The sequence below is a fragment of the Chroicocephalus ridibundus genome, chromosome 8 (assembly GCF_963924245.1).
Source record: "Chroicocephalus ridibundus chromosome 8, bChrRid1.1, whole genome shotgun sequence".
Lineage (NCBI taxonomy): Eukaryota > Metazoa > Chordata > Aves > Charadriiformes > Laridae > Chroicocephalus > Chroicocephalus ridibundus.
In genome coordinates this window covers 52,497,154-52,520,777 of record NC_086291.1, presented here as the reverse complement: position 1 = coordinate 52,520,777, position 23,624 = coordinate 52,497,154, and the positions used below count along the sequence as shown (strand labels likewise).

The window sequence follows — 23,624 nt, the reverse complement described above, 5'->3', positions numbered from 1 at the left end:
GGGGGTTGTGGCAATGACGGGCTGATGGCTGGCAGCCGCGGCGGTGGCTGAGCCTGTGCCCGGCAGGAGCGGTGTCTTCGGTCGGGGCCGTGGTGGAGAGCGGGTTCCGGCACGGTGGGGGACATCCAGGGGTTTGGTGTTCCAAGCAGGGACCTCGTGGGTACCGGAGGATGCCGGAGCTGCTCTGGCCTCAATCTCCTTTTGTGGAGCTGCTTTTTGGGAAGGGTTGAATGGTTTCCACGCCAAGACGTGCCGTGCGGTTGCGTTTTTCGACCTGCAAGCGGTTTTATCGCAGAGAGGCAGCCGGCAGAGACATGGGAACATCGGGATCTTACCGGGAGCCCGGTGGGAGCCCACCAAGCTGGAGGTCGCCAGCACCGGCTCAGCGGCGGGTGCGAATCCGGTGGGGACCGCGTGGCTGGGGGAGAGCGGGGTGCATCGCGGGGCTGGTTCTGGCAGCAGGCGTCTGCCCGCGGGTGCTGCCGGCCCTGAGCCCGTTAGTAACAGATCTTTGTGGAATAACCCTCCTCGTTAGGGTGAGCTACCCCGTGTATCAAAGCAGCTTTGTAAAGAAATTGTTGTCAGCTCCGGCCAGGCTGCGTGTACGTGAATGGGGCGATGCACAAGCCCTGATTGAGACATCATGGGGCGGCTCGGCCCAGGACCCCAGGAATCCCCAATCCTGGGGGAAAACGGCGGGCCTCAGAGGGGCTGGATGGTGCTGGTGGTGGGGGGTGTACCCCAGCCACCTCCTGGGATCCGGCAGCCCCCGTGTCCACCTGGGGCCTTGGTGGGAGTCATGGAATGGTTAGGACTGGGATGTCTCTGGGTGTGCGAGGGGGATGCTCCAGCCGCCCGGCTCCAGCCCCCTCATCCTCCCCGCTTTGAGTCGTCCCGGCAGCATCGCGACGCAGCTCCTGGCCTCTGCACCGCGGCACCTCTCTTGGTCTGGGGGAGCAGAGGGAAAACCCCTCTCATCCCGCCCCCCTCATTGTCAAGACATCCCTGCGTGCCCAGCGCTGGTAGCAGAGATGTTGGGTCCTTCTCTCCTCTGAGAGAGAGCTGGGCTGGGATTAAATCCTCCTGATCACGCACGTTTGGGATGTTGGGATGCTCCAGGATTTGGGAGAAGCTGGAGCAAGGTACCGGAGCTGCAACCATCCCAAGCACTGGGCTGCTTTGGAGCCCATCAAGGGACATTGAGGGACACCAAGGCACACCGAGATCCCTCACGTGCTGCCCGGTGCTCGCTGCTGCCTTCCAGAACGGAGAGCTGAGGCCCGGAGCAGACACGGCAGCGGCTCGGTGGGGAAATAAGACCCTTCTTTTTTTTTTGGCAGCGTGTTGCTAATCAGCACAACCCAGCGCGCACCGCCGCGGGCGCGCGGCTCGCTGCTATTTAAGGAGCCTACTTGAAATACACCTGCAAGAAGGGGAGAGGAGTGCCAGCAAGTAAATAACCCAGCAACCCGCCGGAATAAAAACACCGGCGGGGGCGCGCGGGCAGAATGAGAAGAGATGCAGCGATTTAAGGGGAAAGGAAAAAAAAAAAAAAAAGAAAAATGAAGTGCAAGCTGGTGATTGAGGGGCTCGGTCCTAATCGCGTCCCGGTTTTCCGCAGGGATGCTCCCTGGTCTCGGTGCTTGGTGGGGAGGCCCTGTCCCGATGGCCGTGGTGGGGGGTCTCCCCATGGATGGAGCCCCCCGCCCGCCTCCCCGCTCGGCGTCTTTACCACGCGCTGCCGTTTGGCTCCTGCCTTTCCCCCCGCCCCCCAGCCTCTCCCCTCCTTTTCTGAAACATTATAAATCAAACGGCTTAAAATGTAAAGCATCAAAAATTCTAAAACCTTCATCTATTATTAACCGTGACAGTAAATTCCACCTCTGAATGTTTCACATAGCAACTGTTACCAGGACTCGGCATCCGAAGCTGATGTTCCAGCAACTTTCCATCACGCCGCCGCCGCCGCTCCGGCGATGCCGAGACCGGCCCGGTGAGACGCGGTATCGCTCCCGACGCCTTTCCATGGGATTGGGATGCCAGTAGAGAAACTCCCGATGCCTTTCCACTGGATTGGGATGCCAGCAGAGAAACCCAGCTCGGATTTAGCGAGCGCAGCCCGGCCGCGCTGCTGGGATAGGCGAGGAGCTCGGCACCTGCGTGTTGGCGGGCAGGAGCCGATGAGGGGGGGTGTCCCCCATTATGGTCCTCCCTCCATGATGGTGATGCAACCCCCAGACTTCATGACTTTCGTCATCATGTTAGGGAGCACCGTAAATAACGAGGATGGGAACGGGGTAGTTAAAATAAATGGCTGGAGAGATGTGGTGTTAGGGGATACGGTGTAGGGGAGAACTTTGTAGAGTGGGGTTGATGGTTGGGCTCGATGATCCCACGGGTCTTTTCCAACCTAAATGATTCTGTGATTCTATGTTTTTGGAAGAAATTCTTTCCTGTGAGGATGGTGAACCCCTGGCCCAGGTTGCCCAGAGAAGCTGTGGCTGCCCCATCCCTGGAGGGGTTCAAGGCCAGGTTGGAGGGGGCTTGGAGCAACCTGGGCTGGTGGGAGATGTCCCTGCCCAGGGCAGGGGGGTGGAACGAGATGATCTTTAAGGTCCCTTCCAACCTGAACCATTCTATGTTTTTGCAGAGGATGCTTTTCTACTGCCACTTTGCCCCGGTGCTGGTTGTAGTTGTGTCCCCCAGGTGGGCACCCCCGGGACAGGCACTGGGTCTCGCTGTCCTGAGCATCGGGTTCATGATGAGCTCAGGGACCAGGAGCCAGGTGTTCGCCGCCGGTGCTTGTTCGCCTTCCCCGTGCGGCGTCGCGGCTCCGCTCTGCGTTGTGCCCTGTGCCTGGAGGCCGGGATGGCTCTGGTGGAGCCAGGTTGGGGTAGTTTGGGTTGGATTTGGCTGCGTGGCAGCACCGGGAGCTTGGTTGGAGGCAGGGAGAGTCCCAGCTCTCAGGATGCTGAGCCTGGTCCGGTGGGAGCCCAACCGGCACACAGGCATCCCCAGTGCTGAGCCGTGACCGCGGCGAGGCTCACACCTACATCCCGAGCACCCAAACCCACCCAAACCCCTCCAGCAGCTCCTGCCAAGCCGTGCCCTGTGTCCCGGTGCCCCGGCACAGGCATCCTGGTCTCGCCATCGCCCCGGCTGTGCCGCCTTCCCGCAAATCCCGGTGGCTGTCCCCATGCCACCAGCAGCTCTGCTGCGCCGTGCCGGCTGCGGGGCCGGGCGGCAGCGGCTGCTCCGCCGCCTCCCCGGGGACAGGCAGCAATTTTCCTGCTCTGAAGAAGCTTGTGAAGGTTTGAGTGAATCTGGGAAGCAAATCTAATTGGCAACCTGGTAATTCCTCGGGGGGACATGTACTTTGGTCATATCTAAGTACATTCCAGCCAGTGTTTAAGACACACTGAATCCAAACTTGGACAGTCAAATACCAGCGGCTCTAAGCTCCTTATCTATTTCAGGCAGATTAACTCCTTAATCATCCCTTTTGGAAGTTCCCTGCCCCAAATTCCTCTCCCCTCCCCTTTCCCCCCCTCCCTGTTTTTTTCGGCAGGAACAAAAGGAGCAGGCAGATTTTGCGGGGTGCGAAAGGTTGGGATGGTGCCCACGGTGATTGACAGAGTCAATAACCGGGAACCAGGAGAAGGCCTTTGGAAATCTGCTTCCCCAGCTCACCTGCCCCAGTATTTGTCTTCAGGTTTTGGAGACGGTTGAATGTATAATACCGAAATAATTTATCGCACGACATCGAACCTCGATTTATTTTTTTCAGACCCCTTTTATTCTATTTTTTTTACCTCGATTTATCTTTTTCCAGCCCTTTTTATTCTTTTTTTTTGATTTTTCCCGGGGGATTCCTGCGCGGCATCTCCTAGCAGAGGTCCAGCCGGGGATGCCGGCTGGGAGATGTGCTGCTGCTCCGCAGCCTCCAGCCCTGCTCGTGGCAAGGGGCTGCTCATTTTTCCCCCTTCTCTTTGCCCCCCCAGCAGGCGGAGGAGGCCGTGCCGAGCCGCCGGGACGCAGCCGGTGCTGGCCACTGTCACTCAGGGGAGTGTCGGAGCATTACGCTTCATTACCGAGCTGTCTGCTGCTGGCGGGAGATGACTTAGAGGGCAGAGCCTGGCAGCGACGCAGCCAAATTCATCTCCGTTGGACAGACCTGTCTGCAGGCAGACGCCAAAGCGCAGCATCCACGGGGTGCCTGTGACCGGAGTGGGGGGCGGGGGGAGGTTTGCCGTGCCGGCGGTGGGGAGCCAGTGGTCGCTGCGTCCCCGACTTGGGCGGTTGATTCCGCACGACGGAGCGGCTGCCGCAAAAGCAAAGGCAGGAGATGCCGCGAAACCTGACCTCGGGAAGGCAAAGGGGGGACGGGGTGATGCCCCCCGTAACCGTCCGTCCCAGCAAAGGGGTCTCAATGGGGCTGGGACCACTGGTAATATTTAATAATGCTCATCTAAACCATGGGCATAAATGTCCCCATGTGCCCATCAGCACGGAGGGGACATGGCAGGGACACGGTAGCACTGGTGGCAAAGCCCCATTGCCTCCCGGAGAGGGAGCAGGAGCCTGGGAGGGAGCCGGGATGCAGCTGGGTGCCAGGATCCATCCCTTGCCGGTCGGTCAATGGCCATCCTGCAGCAGCTGGTGTCGGCCTCCACAGTGTGAATTTCCTGAAAGTTTTTGGGGAGAAACTGGCTGTGGCCGGGGCAGAGCCCAACCTGCTGAAGCCAGAGGGGATGGACTCTGGGAGAGCTGGCGATGTCCTGGGCGTGACGGCCACCTGTCACCCTGGGGGTCTCCAGGCCTGCTGGGAATGGAGACACCTGCCGGGGCAGGAGGTCTGAGACCCCGGCACGAGCCGGCTCTGTCCCCATGATCCCGATCCAGCATTTCCCAGCCCGGTGGTGCTGGCTGGGAACGGGAGCCCCGACACCGCACACAGAGCCAGGCCATCCCGGAGGTGGGGACACTGAGGCACGGCTGGAGAACGGTCCCACCCCAGCCAGGTTCCCCGTGGGGGTACAGCCCAGCTCCGAGCTGCGGTGCTGGGCAGGTGCCAGGTCCCGCCACCGCGTTTGGCGTGGTGTTGCTGGGCCGGGGGGCTCGGTGGGCGCCCGTGGGCCAGCACAGTGCGGGGACCGTGAGCCATCCCCATTGCGTTCCCCAGGGAGCGCAGCCTCGCGGTTGAACTGCATCCCCTTGCAGCATCCATGAGCAACCAGCTCACAAGACAGCCCTGTGCAGGGCGGATCCGGGACCCGGACGAGGGTCTATTCGCTCTCCCGTCCTTGGGAGAGCTTTTATTTGCTTTTATTTTTGTTACAAGAGGCATGAACCCCGCGGGGCCTCAGCATCACCGGGGAGGATGCCGTGGAGCATCCTGCTTTCCTGGCCCAGCGAGGGAGGTCCCGCAGTGCCCCGGGGGTCTGGCACTCGCTCCCCTCCCCGTAACGAACCAGCATCTTCTTTATACAGGCTGAACGAAGCAGCTTGTCCAGTGGCCATGCCAATGAGCGAGCGGTTGGGCGTCTGCTCTGCGGGGAGGGTCTCGCCGGCGATTTGCATACGAGCAATGCACGAAATATTGCCAGCAATCAGCCGGCGTCGGCCCCGGGTGGCACGGCCGACGGGCCGCATCCGGAGTGCCGCAGAGCCACGCTTCATCACCGGCGGCGATTGCCAGCATCGCTCCGGTTGCGCCGTTCCCCCCCGGTTTCCTTGCAGGGATGCGGTTTCTGTCTGGCTTCAAGGGGAAACTGAGGCAGGGGGCAAAGGGGCGTGGGAGAGGGAGGGGGGGTAATATTAGTGGTCGCAGTAATGATTGGAGTGGTGAATTATTATCGGAATTGAAGGGAGTCAGGCTGAGAGTGGGAGGGGAGGGAGGGGGGAAGGAAGGAAGGAAGAAGGATCCCGACCCGTCCGGCAGAAAATGAGTAGAGAAGAAAAACGGGAGTGTGCGGAGACCCGGCCAGGCTGTCGCCTCGCGCCGGCACCGCGTCGGCACCGCACCGCTCGCTTGTTTGGAGGCTGGAGGGTTGGCTGAAGGTCACCATGGCGGTGAGTGGCTGCCCCATGGCTGCCCCACTGCCGCGGTGTGTCCCTCGCTGCCCCCGGAACAGGCTCGTTTTGCCCGTCCTTGCCGCCGTCTGCCCGCGCCGGCAGCTGCAGGCGGGTGTGCGGCAGGATTTAGGAGGGAAGGCTGGGAGAGCCGGGGCCCTCCTTAACCTCAGCCGTATTTCCAGCCTCACGACGGGCTTGTTTTCCTCCCCCCGCCAGCGCCTCAAGGTTGATGTCAATCCCCGTGCCGGGGAGCGGGAACACGCGGCACCCTCCCTCCATGTTATCTCCAGTGAAGAATTCTACTCCGGAGCGCGCTTCCCTGCCGAAGAGGGAATTTAACCAGGAAGGCTCAGGCTGAGCATCTGCTTTGCTGTGAGCCTCCAGCCTTTTTTTCTCTTTTTCTTTCTTTTTTTTTTTCCTTTTTTCTCTGCTTTTTTCTTTTTTCCCCCCTTTTTTCTTTTCTTTCCTTTTTTCTTTTTCCTTGGTTTTTTTTGTTTTTCTTTTTTCCTTGTTTTTTCTTTTTTCCTTTTTCCTTGTGTTTTTTTTTTCTTTTTTCTTTTTCCTTTTTTCTTTCTCTTTTTCTCTTTTTTCTTGTTTTTTTTCTTTTTTGTTTTTCTTTTTTCCTTTCTTTTCTTTTTTTCCCTTTTTCCTCTTCTTTTTCTTCTTTTCCTTTTCCTTTTTTTTTTTTTTTTTTTTTTACCTCCCTTGCTTTTCAAATCCTTTCCTGCCAGCTGGCATTTTCCAGCAGCGAGAAAAAACACAGCAACTCCCGCTGACTCTCAGAGCCTCCCCATCCTCCCCAGCCCAACCCTCTGCCAACCTCCCAGCCCTGACATCAGGGACCCAACCCACCCCCCCAACCTCCACACACCCCCCCCTCCAAAATAAAGGAAGAAAAACCAAGGGGAGAGAGGATGGAGCTGGCGGATGAGCCGGATTTCCATGCGAGGAGATGAGGTTGAGGAGGCCACGGGCTTCCCCTGGCAAGCGCCGGAGGAACCGGGGCCAGCAGAAACGTTGAGTCATGAGTGCGGTTCGCAGGCGATGTGTTGGGTTTTTTTTTTCCCCGAGTAAAATTCCTTGCTGGGGAGGAGCTGGTGGAGGGGCCAGGGATGGAGGACTGTGCCCCCGAAATGGGGCATCGACCAGATGGGGTTGCACCCCATTGCAATGGGATACAACCACCCCATTGTCATGGGAATTGCAATGGGAACCCCCTTTGGGAGGGTTTGGAGCGGGGGTGGGGGGACCTGCCCAGGGAATTCCCCAGCAGCTGGATGGGAGGAGCAGCGTGATCTGGGGTGGGGGGGGGGGCGCTGCAGGGGATGGGGACCCCATCCCTCCTCCTCCTCGCTACCCGCATCCGCCCACCCCCGCGCAATGGGCGGCGCAGCCCCAGCTCCATTTATCATCATCTGCGGGCAAGTGAAGTGTGCAGGGAACAGCTGCTCCGGTCGGCTGAGCGCCGAAATGGGGGGTGGGGGGGGACGGACACGCGGTGATGGGGGAAAGCAGTGGGTTGGGGTCTGCCCTGTGGGTACCATATCGCCCCCCGGCCCCCCACGTCGCTGCACTGGGATGGAGCGTTGGTGGTGTGGGAGATGGTGGTGCTGGGGGCGGGGGGGGGGGATGGATTGGGGAGAGGGTGTTTTAATGGGGTGTATTGGAAAGAGGGTGTATTAAGGGGGGGGGATGGAGAGAGAGCGTATTAAAGGGGTTCGCTGGGGAGAGGGTGGGTTAGTGGGGTGCATCGGAGAGAGAGTGTGTTAAAGGGGTTCATTAGGGGAAGGATGTATTAACGAGGTGCACTGGAGAGAGGGGGAATTAAAGGGGTTCGTTAGGGAGAGGGTATATGAAAGGGGTTCGCTGGGGGAAGGATGCATCAACGGGGTGCATTGGAGAGTGGGTGTATGAAAGGGGTTCATTGGAGGGAAGGTGCATTAACGGGGTTCGCTGGAGAGAGGGTGCGTTAAGGGGGGGTGCAGTGAAGATGCATCAAAGGGGTTCGTTGGGGGAGGGAGCATTATCGGGGTGCATGGGACAGAGGGTGCATCAAGGGGGGGAGAGCGTTAAGAGGGTGCATTGGAGAAAGGGGGCATTGGCGGCGTACGTTGGAGAGAGGGTGCATTGAAGGGGCTCATTGGAGGGAGGGTGCGTTAACGGGGTGCACTGGAGAGAGGGGGCATTAACGGGGGGCACTAGAGGGTGCATTGGGGGGAGGCATTGATGCGCCCAACCAGGGGTGCCCACCCCCTCCGAGCTGGGTGCTATCGCCCGGTGCCGGGCACCGCAGGGGCATCCGTGGGGTGCAGGGACAGACGGACGGACAGTGGCAGCTCCACAACCCCCTGTAGGGTTTGACCTGCCCCAGGCCAGCCCCACGGGTCCCTCTGCACTGCCGGGGGGTCTGTCTGTCCGTCCGTCCCCCCAGCTCCTCTCATTCCCAGCTCCTGGGGCAGGATGCCCTTTCCTGGGCTGTCCCACAGACCCTGACCCCCGCTCCTGCTCCCTTCCAACCTCTCCTTTTCTCTCCTCCCTTAATAATCAAATTCTCCGGAGCAGTTTGCGGTGTGGCAGCCGGCCAGAAAGGGTTTCTTTAAACTCCACCAGCTCGCAATTAAACAAATCTGGAGCTGACGCTCCTTGATAGGCGGTTACTCCCCCCGCACTGAGAGCCACCAACTGGGGCCAGGGGGGAGGGTGCGTGTCCATCTCTTTGCCCCCCACCCCGATGCCACCTCACTGCACCCCTGGGTGGGGGGGCAAGGGCTGGGAGAGGGTTTGTTGCAGGGGTTTTGGGGTGGTCCGCGGTGCCAGCGCTGCTCCGCTGGCGAAGCATCCCCCTGTGAGAGCACGCTGCTATTTTTAGTCGCTTGAGTCCTTGTTGATGGCGCAGCAGCAAAGGCGAGGAGGGAGCAGCCGGAGGAGCAGCAGGGCTGGGGGCCCTTGGATCAGGCCCCGCTGGATGAGCAGCAGCTGGGAAGCGAGGCCGGGATGCGGGGGGTCGGGGAATGCTTGCTGCCCCCAGGGCGGAGGCGTTGGGGGTCTTGGGTGCTTACCGAGGGTCCTCTGCCATGGAAAGTCCTGGGTGGCCTTCAGAGGGCTCCGGATCCAGCCCTGACGTGTCCCTGCCAGCCAAAGGGAAGGGGGAGGAAAGGGGAAAAGGCAGAGAAGGAAGGAGGGATGGCGGGGGGAGGAAAATAACACCAAACCCAGCCACGCAGCACAAATCCTCCTGAGCAGCAGGCAGGCTGTGAGCCACTGCACAGGCAGGCGCCTGCAGCTGCAGGGCTGCGCTGGCCTGGCAGCGCCGCGCGGTGCCCCGGCTCAGATCCCGGCACCAGCCCCAGGCACCGCGGCAGCCCCGTGCACCGCGGCAGCCCCAGGCACCATGTCAGCCCCATGCACTGCATCAGCCCCATGCACCGCGTCAGCCCCATGCACTGCGTCAGCCCCATGCACCATGTCAGCCCCATCTACCGCGTCAGCCCCATGCACCGCGTCAGCCCCATACACTGCGTCAGCCCCATGCACCGCGTCAGCCCCATGCACTGCGTCAGCCCCATGCACCATGTCAGCCCCATGCACCGCGTCAGCCCCATGCACTGCGTCAGCCCCATGCACCATGTCAGCCCCATCTACCACGTCAGCCCCATGCACCGCGTCAGACCCATGCACCATGTCAGCCCCATGCACTGCATCAGCCCCATGCACCGCGTCAGCCCCATGCACTGCGTCAGCCCCATGCACCATGTCAGCCCCATGCACTGCATCAGCCCCATGCACCGCGTCAGCCCCATGCACTGCGTCAGCCCCATGCACCATGTCAGCCCCATCTACCGCGTCAGCCCCATGCACCGCGTCAGCCCCATGCACTGCATCAGCCCCATGCACCGCGTCAGCCCCATGCACCATGTCAGCCCCATGCACTGCGTCAGCCCCATGCACCATGTCAGCCCCATCTACCGCATCAGCCCCATGCACTGCGTCAGCCCCATGCACCATGTCAGCCCCATGCACCATGTCAGCCCCATCTACCACGTCAGCCCCATGCAGTGCATCAGCCCCATCTACTGCGTCAGACCCATGTAGTGCAGCATGTCCTCTATGCACTACAGCATGGCCCCGGGTCATGCGCCGCCTCTGGGAGGTGCAGGGGGGGTTCTGCGTGTCCCCAAAGGGTGACACTGGGGCTGTGCTGGGATCTGTGGGGACAGCTGGGCTGTCAATGTGTCCCTGGGGATCAAAGGATGCTTGGTCAAAGGATGCTCCAGGGTGGCAGTAGCCAGAGGTGAGCACGGCTCCTTGCGTTGCAGGGACAGGATCACACTGGCTCTGGTCACTGCGATGGCCCAAGTCCCTGTCTCCTCCCACGGATGCCCTGGGGACCCCTTCCCGGGGACCCACGCCGTGAGCCCCGGCTGCAGCCGTGGTGGCTTTGCTGGGCCAAGGGCAGGCATCCGGCTGCAGCCGTGCGCCAACGGCCCCGTATCGATTCCCACCACAGGGCCAGCAGGAGCCGGGCTGGAAACTTCTTCAGGGCCGGGACAGCACGTCTGGCAGGGACGTGGCGGGGGGAGCGAGTGTGCATGGCCCCCCGGACGTGGCTGCGGCCGCCTCCCCCTCCCGGGAAGGGCCGTAACCTTGCTGCTGTCGACAGCTTGATTTGATGCCATTAAAGCGTTTGCTCGGAAACAGCCTACATCAGGCGGCAACATCTGTTACGGCCTTTCTCCGGCAAAGCTGCGGCAGAGCTGAGGGAAGAGCTGGCCTCCCGCTCTGCCGATGGGTCCGGGTGCTGCTGGTGATGAGTGTGTCCCCTCCTGGCCCCAAATGGCAGCATCCCACCCCCGGCACAGCCCGGTGCCCCGGTGGTCTGCAGGGAGTTGGGGCCATGGCTCCGGCGCGGGATTTTGGCTCATCTCGGATGGGGAGGCAACGGGCAGCCCCAGCCGCATCTCCTCCCTGGTGGGGCTCATCCAGCCCAGTAAGAAGATGCCCAGGGGTGCTGGAGGAGCCACAGGCCTTGCTAGGCACTGGGACGTGGCCGAGACTGGCTGTCCCCATGGCCTGATCCTGCCAGGGGCTTCCTCCCACCCACACCCTGCACAACCCCACACGTGCTCCCTCTGCGCGTCCCCTCCTCTGCGTGCCGGTGGGCGACCCATCCCCTTGCAACCAGCTGCTTTTGCTCAGCCTGGCATGGCCCCAGCTGTTTGAAAAAGTAATAATAATTAATTAATAATAATAATTAATAATAAAACAGAAAGAGGGGGGAAAACACTCCCCTTAAAGCAGGGTCCTCAAGCCGATTTCATTTTGCAAACCTGCTTCCACGTCGAGCGTGAGGGGCCCTTTTCTCCCTTTAATTTTCTCGCCGCCGCCCGGGGCTGCCCCAGAGGCCTGGCTTTGATTTTGCTGCCTTTGTTCCAGCAGCCCCGGTGCAGGCCAGGGCAGCGCCGCGGTAGGGGCTTTCGCGCCGGCCACACCGGATTTTTAATTGACCCGTCTTTTCCCTGGGATTTAGGCTGTAACCGCATCCAGTTGCCCGTGCAGCCTGCGCGATGCAGCTGCCGTACTGGGGAGTGACATGGAAAGCATCCAAAAAGAGGAGGGGGGGACGGGGTGCCAGGCTGGTGTGGGTGGCACCGCGTGGTGCCGGAGGGCGCCATGCGATCAGTGCCTCCCTGAGCCACCGGCAGTTATGGAAGTATAACTACATAAAGCTCACAGTGTGTACGTAGACCCTGAAAAGGTGCCGAGACATTACCGGTGTCCGCAGGGCGCTGCGAGGAAAGCGGGGGGCCAAGCTGGGACTGTTGAAACCAGCACTGTGATTTGTGTGGCTACGGCAGAGCCACCAAGAAAGGGACCGACCGGAGCCATGCGCCGTTTGGCACGTTGTGGCGCTGAGATGAGGGTGGCGGGGGGACGCACGTGGCCCCCTCCCCAGCTTGGGGCTGCCCGACATGGCTGGCACTGCGGGGAGGCGTGACAGGGACCAGGGCTGGGCTCAGCTCTGACGGCGGGTGCTGGGTGCCAGAGACCTCCAACACCCTGTTCCCCACCTCATTACACTCATCGCCTTAATGAAGGCAGAGAGGATGGCATCAGGGTCACCGCTATGGCACGGTGCCGAGGGAGCAGCACCAGGGAAGTCCTTAGGGAGCTGCAGACCCTTGGGGCTGCCCTAAAGCAGGCTCCCAACTCTCAATCCGCTGCCGAAACAGGCTCGTATTCATCCCAGTGCCTCCAGCCCACTGGTGCTGTGGATGGGCAGGATGTGCCACCCCTGCCCCCCACCCCCCCCCACCCCGAGCCCTTCATTAGCCCCTGCAAGCCACTCGGCTGCCCCTGAGATCAAACCGGTGACCCAGGTGCTTCCCTGCACCTAACGCAAGCCGGGCTAGGAAATGGGGAGGTTTAATGACAACGGTGGCAAGGCGCTCGGCTAATAGACGTCTGCTGGCGGGAGCAGACAGCTTCCAGATGGTATCGCGCCGGGGCAGGGGGTATCGGCTGGGGCCGGGGGGGCTGTGGGAGGCAGCAGCAGGCGGAGATGGGCAGAGCCAGCAAGTTGAAATGACTTTTTTGCAGCAGAGCCTGCAGTTCTGGCCCTCCACGCTGCTGCTTCCAGTAATTAGCCCAATAATTAAAAAGAATGGCGACAAGCAGGGTGTTCGGAGGGGCTCGCAGGATCCTGGCATCCCCAGGGAGGGCGTGCAAGGAGCGGGGGTAAGTGATTTGCAGAGGTGAGGGGCAACGGGCACGTGAAATGCAGAGCACGGGGGCTGGGGGACCCCAACACGGTGCAGGGTGTCACTGCATCACACGGGGCGTGCAGGGAGGGAGTTTGTTCACCCTGCAAAGCCGGGGTAGGCAGCAGAGATGTGGAAGGCTCCCAGCAGAAGGGTGAGGAGGGCTGGCTGGGCACGCTGCAGGCTGGGAGGAGGCAGCCGGACCCCAGCCACCCCCCAGCTCGCAGGCACCGTGCTGCGAAGCGGGGCGATGCAGCATGGAGGCATGCAAGATGTGATAGAGGATGGTGCAGGGCAATGCAAGGTGACACGACGCCAAACGACGTGATGTGGGGGCGACACGATGTGATGCAGAGTGATGCGAGGTGATGCGCAGCCAGCTGCTGCTGCGATCTAGGGCAATGCAGGGCGGTGCAACGCAAGGGGTTGTGATGCAGGGTGATACAATGCAAGACGACGCGGTGCAGGGCGATGCAAGGCAAAGCAATGCAATACAGGGCGATCTAATGCAGGGGGATACCATGCAAGGCGATGCGATGAAGGGCCATGCGATAAGATGTGACGCAGGGCGACGCGAGGCAATGCAGGGCCATGCGATAGGATGCGTCGCAGGGCCGTGCGATGCACTGCAGGGTGATGCAAGGCGATGCAGGACAATGCGAAGCGACGGATTGCCAGGTGCTGCGCTCCAGGGTGCCGGCGAGGCGACGCAGCACCAGCGGGGCGACGCCACGGCGGGCGAGGCGATGCTCCCACCGCACACGCACGCCACGCTGCCCCTCGCCGCGCGCGGCCGCGCTCCCCGGCCCGCCACGCTGGCGATGCTTCATTTGAATTCTCGCCTCTCTCTCTTCGCAGATAACGAGCCCGCGCCATGCAGTCCTTTCGAGAAAGGTGTGGTTTCCATGGCAACCAGCAGAGCTACCAGCCGACTTCACAAGATACATCACGCCTGGAGAATTACAGGCATCAAAGTCAGGCAGGGCCGAACTGCGAGCGGCAGAGGCTGGTGGCGAAGGAGTACTACAGTCAGCAGCAACTGCCGTACTCGGGCTATGAGAACAGCGCCGTGGAGAAATACCACCGGGGAAACAAGCAATTAGCAGGGCAGCAGCTGCAAGGCAGGCCGGCCTTTTCCAATTACGCCGTGCAGGAGAACAGCCCCTACCCGGCCCGTTATTCAGGGGACGAGAGCTTGCAGGCCTGGGGTGGCCAGCCGCAGGCGCTGCCCGGTGGCGTGGCCAAGTATGAGGACAGCCTGATGAAGAAGACGGCAGCGTTGGCGGGCGGGCGGGCATACCATGAGCCGGCGGCCGCCCCGCTGCCCTTCCGGACTCACTTCCAGCAGCAGCAGCAGCAGCAGCAGCAGCAGCAGCAACAGCCGCAGCAGCAGCAGCAGCCCGCGCTCCCCTACCCCAAGCTGCAGCGACAGAAGCTGCCGAATGACGTCTCCTCGCCCATGCCCTTCTCGCAGAGCCCCCACTTCGGGCAGCACTCACAGTCCTTCCCCGCCTCCTCCACCTACTCCTCGGTGCCGGGGGGCAGCCAGCCGGCACACTCCTACAAGAGCTGCACGGCACCCTCGGGGCAGCCGCCGCTGGAGCGGCCCCTGGGCAGCGCTGCCAGCCTGGCCCCCGGCCCCCGCGTGCCCAACCTGCATGGCTACCAGCCCAACCGAATCGGCTACGAGCAGCCCCCGCAGCCCCCGCCGCAGCCCCCGCAGCCGCCGCCACCGCAGCCACCGCAGCCGCCACAGCCCCCGCAGCCGCCGCAGCCCTTGCAAGGGCGGCATCATGCCCCAGAGACCCTCCACTACCAAAACCTGGCCAAGTACCAACATTACAACCAGCCAGGCCAGACCTACTGCCAGGGCGACGCGCCGCCCGTCCGGACGCCGGAGCAGTACTACCAGACCTTCAGCCCCAGCGCCAGCCACTCACCGGCTCGTTCCGTTGGCAGGTCCCCATCCTACAGCTCCACTCCCTCCCCACTGATGCCCAACCTGGAGAACTTCCAGTACAGCCAGCAGCCGCTGAGCGCTGGCTCCTTCCCGGCCGGCATCACCGACCACAGCCATTTCATGCCACTGCTGAACCCTTCTCCCACCGATGGGACGAGCCCAGATGCTCAATCCGGGAACTGCAAGAACTTGCAGAAGGAGAAGCTGCCCGAAAACCTGCTGTCGGACCTGAGCTTGCAGAGCCTGACGGCGCTCACCTCCCAGGTGGAGAACATCTCCAACACCGTCCAGCAGCTGCTGCTCTCCAAAGCGGCTGTGCCCCAGAAAAAGGGCATCAAGAACCCGGCGAGGACCCCCGAGCAGCTCAAGGGGCAGCACTGCAGCCCTGAGAGCAGCACCTACTCAGCAGAGCAGGTGGGGACCCCCCTGTCCGACCCACTCAGCACCCCCCAGTCCGTCCACGCCGAGACGCAGGACGCCGACTATCTCAGCGGGTCAGAGGACCAGCTGGAGAGGAGTTTCCTGTACTGCAACCAGAACCGCAGCCCTGCCCGCGTCAACAGCAACTCCAAGGCGAAGCCTGAGTCGGTGTCCACCTGCTCTGTGACCTCCCCAGATGACATGTCCACCAAATCGGACGACTCCTTCCAGAGCATTCACGCCAGCCTGCCCCTGGAGACCTTCACCAAGTACGTGACCAACGAACGGGACTGTCCCCGGCTGCTCCTCAGCGCCCTGTCCCAGGAGGAGCTGGCTTCTGAGATCATTGTCCTGCAGGATGCCATCAGTGAGAAGGCAGACAAAGCCTGGGCCAACTCTCCCATGCTGAGCAAGGAAGCCACCAAGTCCCCGTTCCAGCTGGAGAACCACCGGCCCTGCCTAGACTCCATGGTGAAGGGCACCTGGCCCAGCCAGGGTGACTCCAGCACGCTCACCGAGCCCCTCAAGCTGGACAAGGCTTCGGGGGCCAGCGCGGGGAAGGACTTTGGTGAGGAGGTTTACGAGGGTCCCCAGGTGGAGTTCACAGCTGCTGAGACCAAGGATGCGCTGAAGGAGACTGCCCCGCTGGCCTTCAATTCCAAGCCCAGCATCCCAGCGGCGACATCGAGCGCAGGGGCCGCCAGCTACAGCTGCTACTCAAACACCACCGCCAACTCGGTGGGGTCTGAGAACGCCATGGAGCACTTCGAGTGGCCGGAGGAGAGCCTGGGTGAGGCGTGCCTGAGGTGGAAGGATCTGCAAGCCACCGACCTCCCCAAGGGCTTGTTCCCCAGCAAATTGGTGGGCTCCTGCAAGGAGAAAAAAAATGCCTGTGGCTTGGATCTGTGCGATGGTGAGCAGCCGGCCAAGAGTGAGCCGGCCCGGGACTTTGGCCAGCAGGCGATGGAGGAGGAGGAGGAAACGCTGACCTACGATGAAGCAGCAAAGGCAGACAGCGAGAGGTGGCTGCAGGACACCCGGCATTGCTGCTCGACAGGGGACTTCAGCGAGATCCCCATCATCTCCTCGCCAGAGCTGAAGGAGTCGGACCTGGAGGCGGAGGAGTACTCCTCGCTCTGCGAGCTGGCCGGCTCGGAGCAGAAGTCGGTGGCATATGACGCCTCGCCGCCCAAGCCCCCGGAGATGCCCGCCGTGCTGTCCTCCAGCGAGGTGCCCGTGTCCGCCGAGGAGACTGTCAGCACAGTAGAAAAGGAAAGCTCAGCTCCAGCCTCGCGCCTCTCCGGCCAGTCCGTCATCCTGCTGGGCCCTGCCGTGGGCACAGAGACCAAGGTGAAAAGCTGGTTCAAGTCCTCCCTGCCCCACATCCAGCCTGAGGAGGAGAGCGGTGGAGGGGAGACGTCCCACACGGAGGTGGCCAATGCTGAATCCGCCCCGTCAGTCACAGTGAAGCAGCAACTCACCCCCGAAAACACGCTGGGGAAGACGGAGCCTATCTCACGGGGCAAGAGCCTCCGCAACAAGAGGGTCCACTGCCGGCTGCCGGAGGGAGACGGCCCTGGCAGCGCCGTGCCAAGTCCTTTCGATGACCTGCCGGCAGCCGGCAGCATGGCCAGCGTCTGCCTCGGGCCAGACGGCCAGGCGGAGATACAGAGCAAGAACGCCCACAGCCAAACGCCCCGTTTTCCAGCTGAGGGTCTGCCGGCACGCATGTGCACCCGCTCCTTCACTGCCCTCGCCGAGCCCCGTGCCCCGGCCCCGCTGGAGGGGCTGAAGGCCCCCACGCACCAGGAGAAGCTGGGGAAGAAGCCCGCTTGCGGCGTGAAGCAGCGGGTGGCTTTCAAAGCCAGGAAGCGCAGCAGTCGGCCGGCCCCCAAGGTGGTCCAAAACGCCAGCGATGCCACCCTCCTGGTGCCGAGCTTGGTGGCGGCAGAGGAGGTGGTGGGGCCAACACCGACGGAGGGGGACGTGGTGGAGGCTGGGGAGAGGGACCAGCGGTCGATGATCCTGCGCTCCCGGACAAAGACACAGGAGGTTTTCTATACCAAGAGGCGGCGGGGCAAGCGGGCGGCCGATGTCCGGCTGAAGAACTGCAAGGCGCCCAAGAAGCTCATCTCCAACAACCATCTCCCACCCGCCTTCAAGCTGGCAGCCCCGAGCAGCCCCCACAAGGAGGGCAAGGTGGGCGCTCGGATGAAGCTGCCCAAAGCAGCGCCGGGCATGGGTGGCAAGATGTCCGAGCGGCCCCTGCACTCGCTGAAGAGGAAGTCCACCTTCATGTCCCCCATCCCTGCCAAGAAGAGGAACCTGGTCCTGCGGAGCAACAGTGGTGGCGTGAAGGAGGAGAAGCCAGAGGGCCCCCCCAGTCTCTTCAAGAAGATGCCTGTGGCCAAGAAGGTGAAAGCCAAGCTGCCCCCCAAGAGCTCCGGCGAAGCCGTCCCCAAGCCCCCCCCGCCAAAGGAGGCCCCTGATGTCTGCATCAAGATCACCTCCCGGGCGGCCTTCCAGGAGGCCACCAAGACCAAAGTGCTGCCTCCCCGCAAAGGCCGCGGCCTCAAGCTGGAGGCCATCGTCCAGAAGATCACCTCACCCAACCTGAAGAAGTTTGCCTGCAAACCGGCAGCCACGGCAGCAGTGGCGGCCACGGTGGCTGCCTACAGCACCTCCCTGAGCCCGGTGGGGGCGGAGAGGGAGCGGGCGGTGAAGCACAGCGGGGTGGCCCCAGTGGTGGGTGACGTGAGGCTGCCCAAGCCGGCGGCGACGCAGAAGGTGCCCGCCATGCCGACGGCCGAGCAGCTCTGCCGAAACCCCAACGGCCGAGCACCGAAGGGCAAGCTGGGCGGTGGGAAGAAGCTCTCCATCGATGGCTGCCAGGGGGAGGCCTGTGCACTGGCCCCTGGGGCACAGCCCAGCTCCACTATGGTGGCCAAGAACCTGGGGCTCCTGCCCAAGAAGAGGAACCGTAAGGGCAAAGCGGCGGCGCTGGGCATGGCCAAGGCACCCCTGGGCCCTGCGCCGCCACCACCGCACCCCCGGGAGCGTGCGGCCGGCCCAGGCGGCGGGGAGGAGGCACCGCGGGAGGGCAAGAAACCAAAGACCGAGGAGAAGGAGGTGGGGGGCGGCGATGGCCCCCCTGAGGGACGCTCCACTACCGGGACGGCGCGGGGGCCTAAGCCGCGGGCCAACCACTCCAACTACAACGGCTACTCCAAGCGGCAGCGGAAGCGTCTGGCCCACGGCAAGGCCAAGGCGGTGCCGGCGCGGTGCAAGAGCCGCGGCAAGCGGCGGCGGCAGGCCCAGCAGGCCCCGCTGCTGCACCCCGCCGAGCCCGAGATCCGCCTCAAGTACATCTCCTGCAAGCGGCTGCGGGCGGACAGCCGGGGACCCCCCTTCGTCCCCTACGTCCGCGTGGAGCGGCGCGGCGAGTTCACCACCGCCTGCACCGTCGTCAACTCACCCGGCGAGGAGGCCAGGCTGCAACGGGGACCGGCTGGGCCCGCGCCGCGACCGCGGGCAGCCCTGCCCGCCTCCTCCACCATGCACATGGGGCCGGTGGTGTCGAAGGCGCTGAGTGCCGCCTGCCTGGTCTGCTGCCTGTGCCGCAACCCCGCCAACTACAAGGACCTGGGGGACCTCTGCGGGCCCTACTACCCCGAGGACTGCCTGCCCAAGAAGAAGTCGCGGCTGAAGGAGAAGGCGCGGGCAGAGGGGCCGGGCGAGGACGCCATCCCGCCCGCTGCGGCCGAGCGGGCGCCGCGAGGGGCAGAGGGCGGCTGTGGCGCCGGCAGCAAGGCGGCGCGGCCGGAGGTTGCCGCCGAGGCGGCCAAGCAGAGCTCGCTGCGTTCCAGCCCGCGGGGCATGTTCCGTAGGCTGCAGAGCTGCTACTGCTGTGACGAGAGGACAGAGGGCGAGGAGGCGGCCGAAAAGCCCCGGCGGCATGAATGTCACAAGGCCGAGTCCCCGCCGCAGGAGCCGGCGGGCGACACGCAGGAGCACTGGCTGCACGAGGCCTGTGCCGTATGGACCGCTGGGGTTTTCCTGGTGGCGGGGAAGCTCTACGGGCTGCAGGAGGCTGTCAAGGCGGCTGCCGACCTGGTAAGAGCTCGGCTGCCCGCCTGACACGGCATGGCACAGCATCACACTCCGAGGCGGCATCTCCCGCCAGCCTCCTTCAGCCAAAGCCGTTCCTGCGGCTGCACCTCGGTCCGGGATGAAAATTAATAGGGTCGGCCCCGACGAGTCGCCCTGGGAGAGTGGGACGGGTGTTCGGGCACCATCCACCCTGCTGGCTTCCCGCGAGATTTGTGCTGCCGCGTCTCTGATAACACCGAAAAACCTCCCTCTTAGGCGTAGAAGCATATTTGTGTTGTTATGCTTTGGGAGGGCAGCAGGGCCTCCCCCCCGCTGGGACCATGAGGATGCTGAGCCCAGTGGGTCACATCCCCTGGCCCAGCTGTGTGTCGCAGGGGTCGGCTCGGAGCGGGACAGATGCAGCCTGGTGAAGGCAGGATGGGAGATGAAAATGGGCACGATGTGGCCTGATGCCACAATGATGGGCAACAGGGGAAGGGGAGACGGAGGGAGGGGATGGCCCTGCCCTGCTCCTCTCCCAGAGTGAGAGGAGCACGGACACATCGAGTGAGCAAAATAGGGAGGATGCTGCTGGGAGACAGCCAAGGGGACATAGGGCGTTTGTGCTGGGGAGAGGGAGGGGACAGCCACCTGGCAGAGGCCAGGCAGGGCGTCTCCAGCAAGCCCCCCCGGTACCAGGTTTGGGGCTGGCCGTATTCCCAGGCGTGCGTGCTCGCGGCATGGCTGGCTGGAGGCTGCTGCCCTCTCCCTGGCCACACTGCGGGGCCAGGTGCTCCCATCCCTGCAGCACCCATTGGGGATGGGGCAGGAGATGGGGAACACCGCCGTCCTCCATCACCACTGCCACCGAGCCATGGCACGGCCCAGGCCATGTCCCTTCACCTCTGCTCCTCCTGCCACATGGAGAATGGCTGTGGGCTCAGGTGCCATCCAGAGGAGCAGTACGGTGGGCAGAACCCTCGTGTGTGGCTGCAGATGACCAAGCGAGAGGCACAGCGTCACCTGTGGTGCACCGGTGCGGGAGGAAGGATGCTGCCCGGGGGAGGCAGCGTGGGGCTGGAGAGGCACAGGGACGCCAGTGCGTTCCCCTCGCAGTGGGGGCCGTGGGGATGCTTTGCTCCTGCGCTGGGCTCTGACGGGGTCTCTCTGTCTTTCCACATCTCTCCTTCCCTGCTCCGAATTCCCGGGTGCGTTTAAAGAAGTGCTCGAGCTGCCAGCAAGCGGGAGCCACTGTGGGCTGCTGCCAGAAGGGGTGTCCCCACACCTACCACTACGCGTGTGCCGTCGACACAGGTGAGCCCGGCTGTGGGGACAGGGGTGTGGGGACCCCCTGGCACCCTCTGACCCAGGGGACCGGCCACTTCGCAACACTGCAGCCCACCCAAGGCCAGGGTGGGCTCATGGCTCCCTGCCAGCCGGGATGGCGATGCCCCCTGCACCAGCAGTGCTGGCTGGTGTCCTGAGTTTAGCTGGCCTCAGCTGAACCCTTCATGCAAATGGTGCTGCTTGTCCGGATGGTGGTGGGAGGCCGTGGAGGACACTGTGTCCCCACTGCTCGGGGACAGCCATCCTGCAGCGCAGGGACTTCCCTGACACGGCTTTCTCCTCTCCTCGCAGGTTGCTTATTAACCGAAGAGAGCTTCTCTCTGAAATGTCCCAAACATAAGGTAAGTCCAGAGCCCCCCGCGCACCCCGCAATGCCCTGCAGCCCCCTGGGGTAGGGGGACCCGCCTTTGGACCGTGTCCCCATGGGGACACCCACAGCACACCCACCCTGGGTGCTCAGCCCTGTGTGGCATGGGGCATCGTGTCCCTGGGGGACACCAGGCTTCCCAGAAGCGCTCCACTGTGGGGGCAGATGTGTGGGTGCTGGGTCTGGGACCCCCAACCTGGCTACGGGGGTTTTAACCCCTTCCCCTGGGTGATGATGGGGGGGGGGGGGGGGGGGGGACGATAATTGAACCCGTGCTAAAAGCACTGCATCTCGGGTGGGCACCCGGTTCTTCACGGGTGGGCAGGGTGGCTGCTGATGGGGACACCCCCGCCAGCCCGGGGACCGAACGCCGCAGCGGGACCACCGGGCTGACACCCCCCCCCCCCTCGCTTTTCCCTGCAGAGGCAGCCGGTGTAGCCCCCCCCGCCCCGCCGCGGGCACCCAGCGAGCGACCGGCGGAGGAGGCAGCGCCCCGGGAGCGGAGCGGGGCCGGGCCGGGCCGTAGCCGCAGCCGCCCCCGCCGCAGGTGGGCGCAGCGCTGCCGCCCCGTCCCCGTGTGTCGTTCCCTCCCCCCAACCCCGAGCCCGATCCGGGCGGGCAGAGCCAGCGCCGGGTTTTCCCCCCAACTCGCCGGACCCCGGCAAAACCCGACCTGGCTTTAAGGGAGACGGAACGGGATCCCCCGGCCCGGCATCGCTGCACAGGGGGGAAGGGGGTGGGAGGGGCGGGCGGGGGGGGGGGGGGACCGTGTACAAGGGGGGGGTCCCGGCGATGTTGTCTTACTGTGGGGCCGCCGGACCCCCCTGCGGGTCCCGGCTCTCCATATCTCACACTGATCTGATCTGAGATGTTGCCTTCAGCAAACCTCACGGTGTCTGTCTGTATATACGTGCGGCGGAGAAAAGGAAAAAAAAAAAAAAAACAAAAAGGACAAAAAAGACAAAAAAAAGCTTAAAAAAAAAAAAGGAGAAAAAAAAAAAAAGACAAACAACGGCCTGCTGTTTGAAACACCACTCTGCTTTTTTCCGTTTCGTCCTTCCATCTCCTGTTTGTCCCCACCCGCACCCACCCTGTCTGCTCCGGGGTGCCAGCCCCTGCGCCGGGCACCCACCGGGGCGAAGGGCACTTGGCTGGGCTGCTGGGTGCCCACCGGGCTGCCCCAGCCCCAGCCCCGCTCCCTCCCTCCGGCCCATTGCACCCACCACCTTCCCGTTCCATGGGGCGCTGGCGCTGCTGGGCCGGGGACACCTGGTCCTGCTGTTTGGGACCCCCAAAACCTCCTCCCTCTGCTCGGCCTCGCCAGCACCCCCTCTGCGGCTTCTCTTGCTGGGGACGGGCTTTGCTCCTCGCACTTGTGCAACCCCCATGGCTCTGGGTGCTGAACCCCATGGCTCTGGGTGCAAACCCCAGGGTTTTATCCTGGAGCAAGAGGGTGCCAGCAGCCCAGAAATGGCTTCCAGCCAACAGTAGGGTCCTTGCCAGAGGAGGAGGAGGAGGCACTTGCTTCCTCCCTCTGCGTGGCCCTGGCTTACCCGTGGGTGCTGGGTTCGCTCAGCTCCCTCGGTTTTCGCTTCCCTTCCCAGCCCCCTGGCTGGAGCTGGGGGGCTGCCCAGCACTGGGATCGCCCCTCACCCGTGTCCCAGCGGGGTGCCCTGCATGACACCCCCAATCTCCGCACCCTTGCACCACCCGCACCCCGGCGCAGGTAGCAAATAACCAACCCAGGGTGAATCAAATCCCATCCTAAAAACAGAGCCGCCAGCTGACCCCCCCCCACCCCGACCTGCGAAGCGTCCTGCAAAGGTAGGGCACAGTGCTGGCCCCATCCGTGTCCCCCACCCCGACCCCGCAGAACCAGCGTCCTGTGTCCCTGCCGGCTGTCGTGTCCCCTCCGTCCCACCCAGCCCTCACCCTCAAGGTTTGCTGGCCACAAAATGTCTGTCATTTCAGCAGCTTGCCTCGGACACGGGAATGAAAAACACAAAAAAGGAGGGGGGGGGGGAAAAAAAAAAGAAAAAAGGAAAAAAAAAAAAGAAGAGAGAAAGAATAATAAAAATAATTAATTTAATGAAAAAAAAAAAAGTGGTAAAAATCCTGGTGTCCCTGGCAGTGTTGCCTGAAATCTGGCTATTTTTAGTGACATCTTGTACATATGACTGTAAAATGGTAAACCGTGTGTATTATATATTGCCTCATTATATAGTGTATATATATGTATACATATACATATATATAATATATATGAAGACTGTAAATGTTAAGACTAGTGTTCTTATTAGTATATTGCTTCACACTGAAGATTGTGTGTAACAAGCTGTTTCTAAAAGATGTTTATTTTCCTTAAGAGTAAAAAACAGGTCATTGCATTCAGAGCGTCAATAAAGATACAACGATTGTTTTGGAAGTACGTGGCGCCCTGTTCGTGGCCTCTCTTTCTCCGAGGGGAGGGACTGCTGGGGGTGTCCCCCCCAGGCCATGCCAGCCCCTGGCTGGCCCTTCATCCCCGGGTGTCACCTGCACCCCCCTGTAGGGCTGGGCTGGGAGGGGACACTGCAGTGGGGCTGGGGTATGGAGGCGGGGGGGGGGG

At 62.7% G+C, this 23,624-nt stretch overlaps 1 protein-coding gene across 4 annotated transcripts in view; it reads left to right on the top strand.

Annotated features, from left to right (window-relative positions):
• Positions 1–23,551, top strand: part of RAI1 (retinoic acid induced 1) — a 78,485-nt gene extending 54,934 nt beyond the window's left edge. For 2 of the 4 annotated variants that reach the window (XM_063343293.1, XM_063343295.1), the window contains 4 exons: positions 13,692–19,326; positions 20,523–20,616; positions 20,941–20,990; positions 21,440–23,551. In XM_063343293.1, the coding sequence (XP_063199363.1) occupies positions 13,708–19,326; positions 20,523–20,616; positions 20,941–20,990; positions 21,440–21,454 (5,778 nt within the window). In that variant the 5' untranslated portion in view covers positions 13,692–13,707 and the 3' untranslated portion in view covers positions 21,455–23,551. Of the gene's footprint in view, positions 1–6,988; positions 7,092–13,691; positions 19,327–20,522; positions 20,617–20,940; positions 20,991–21,439 lie in introns of those variants that run through there. The other 2 variants (XM_063343294.1, XM_063343296.1) reach the window with 2 other exon arrangements.
• The last annotated feature ends 73 nt before the right edge of the window (positions 23,552–23,624 follow it).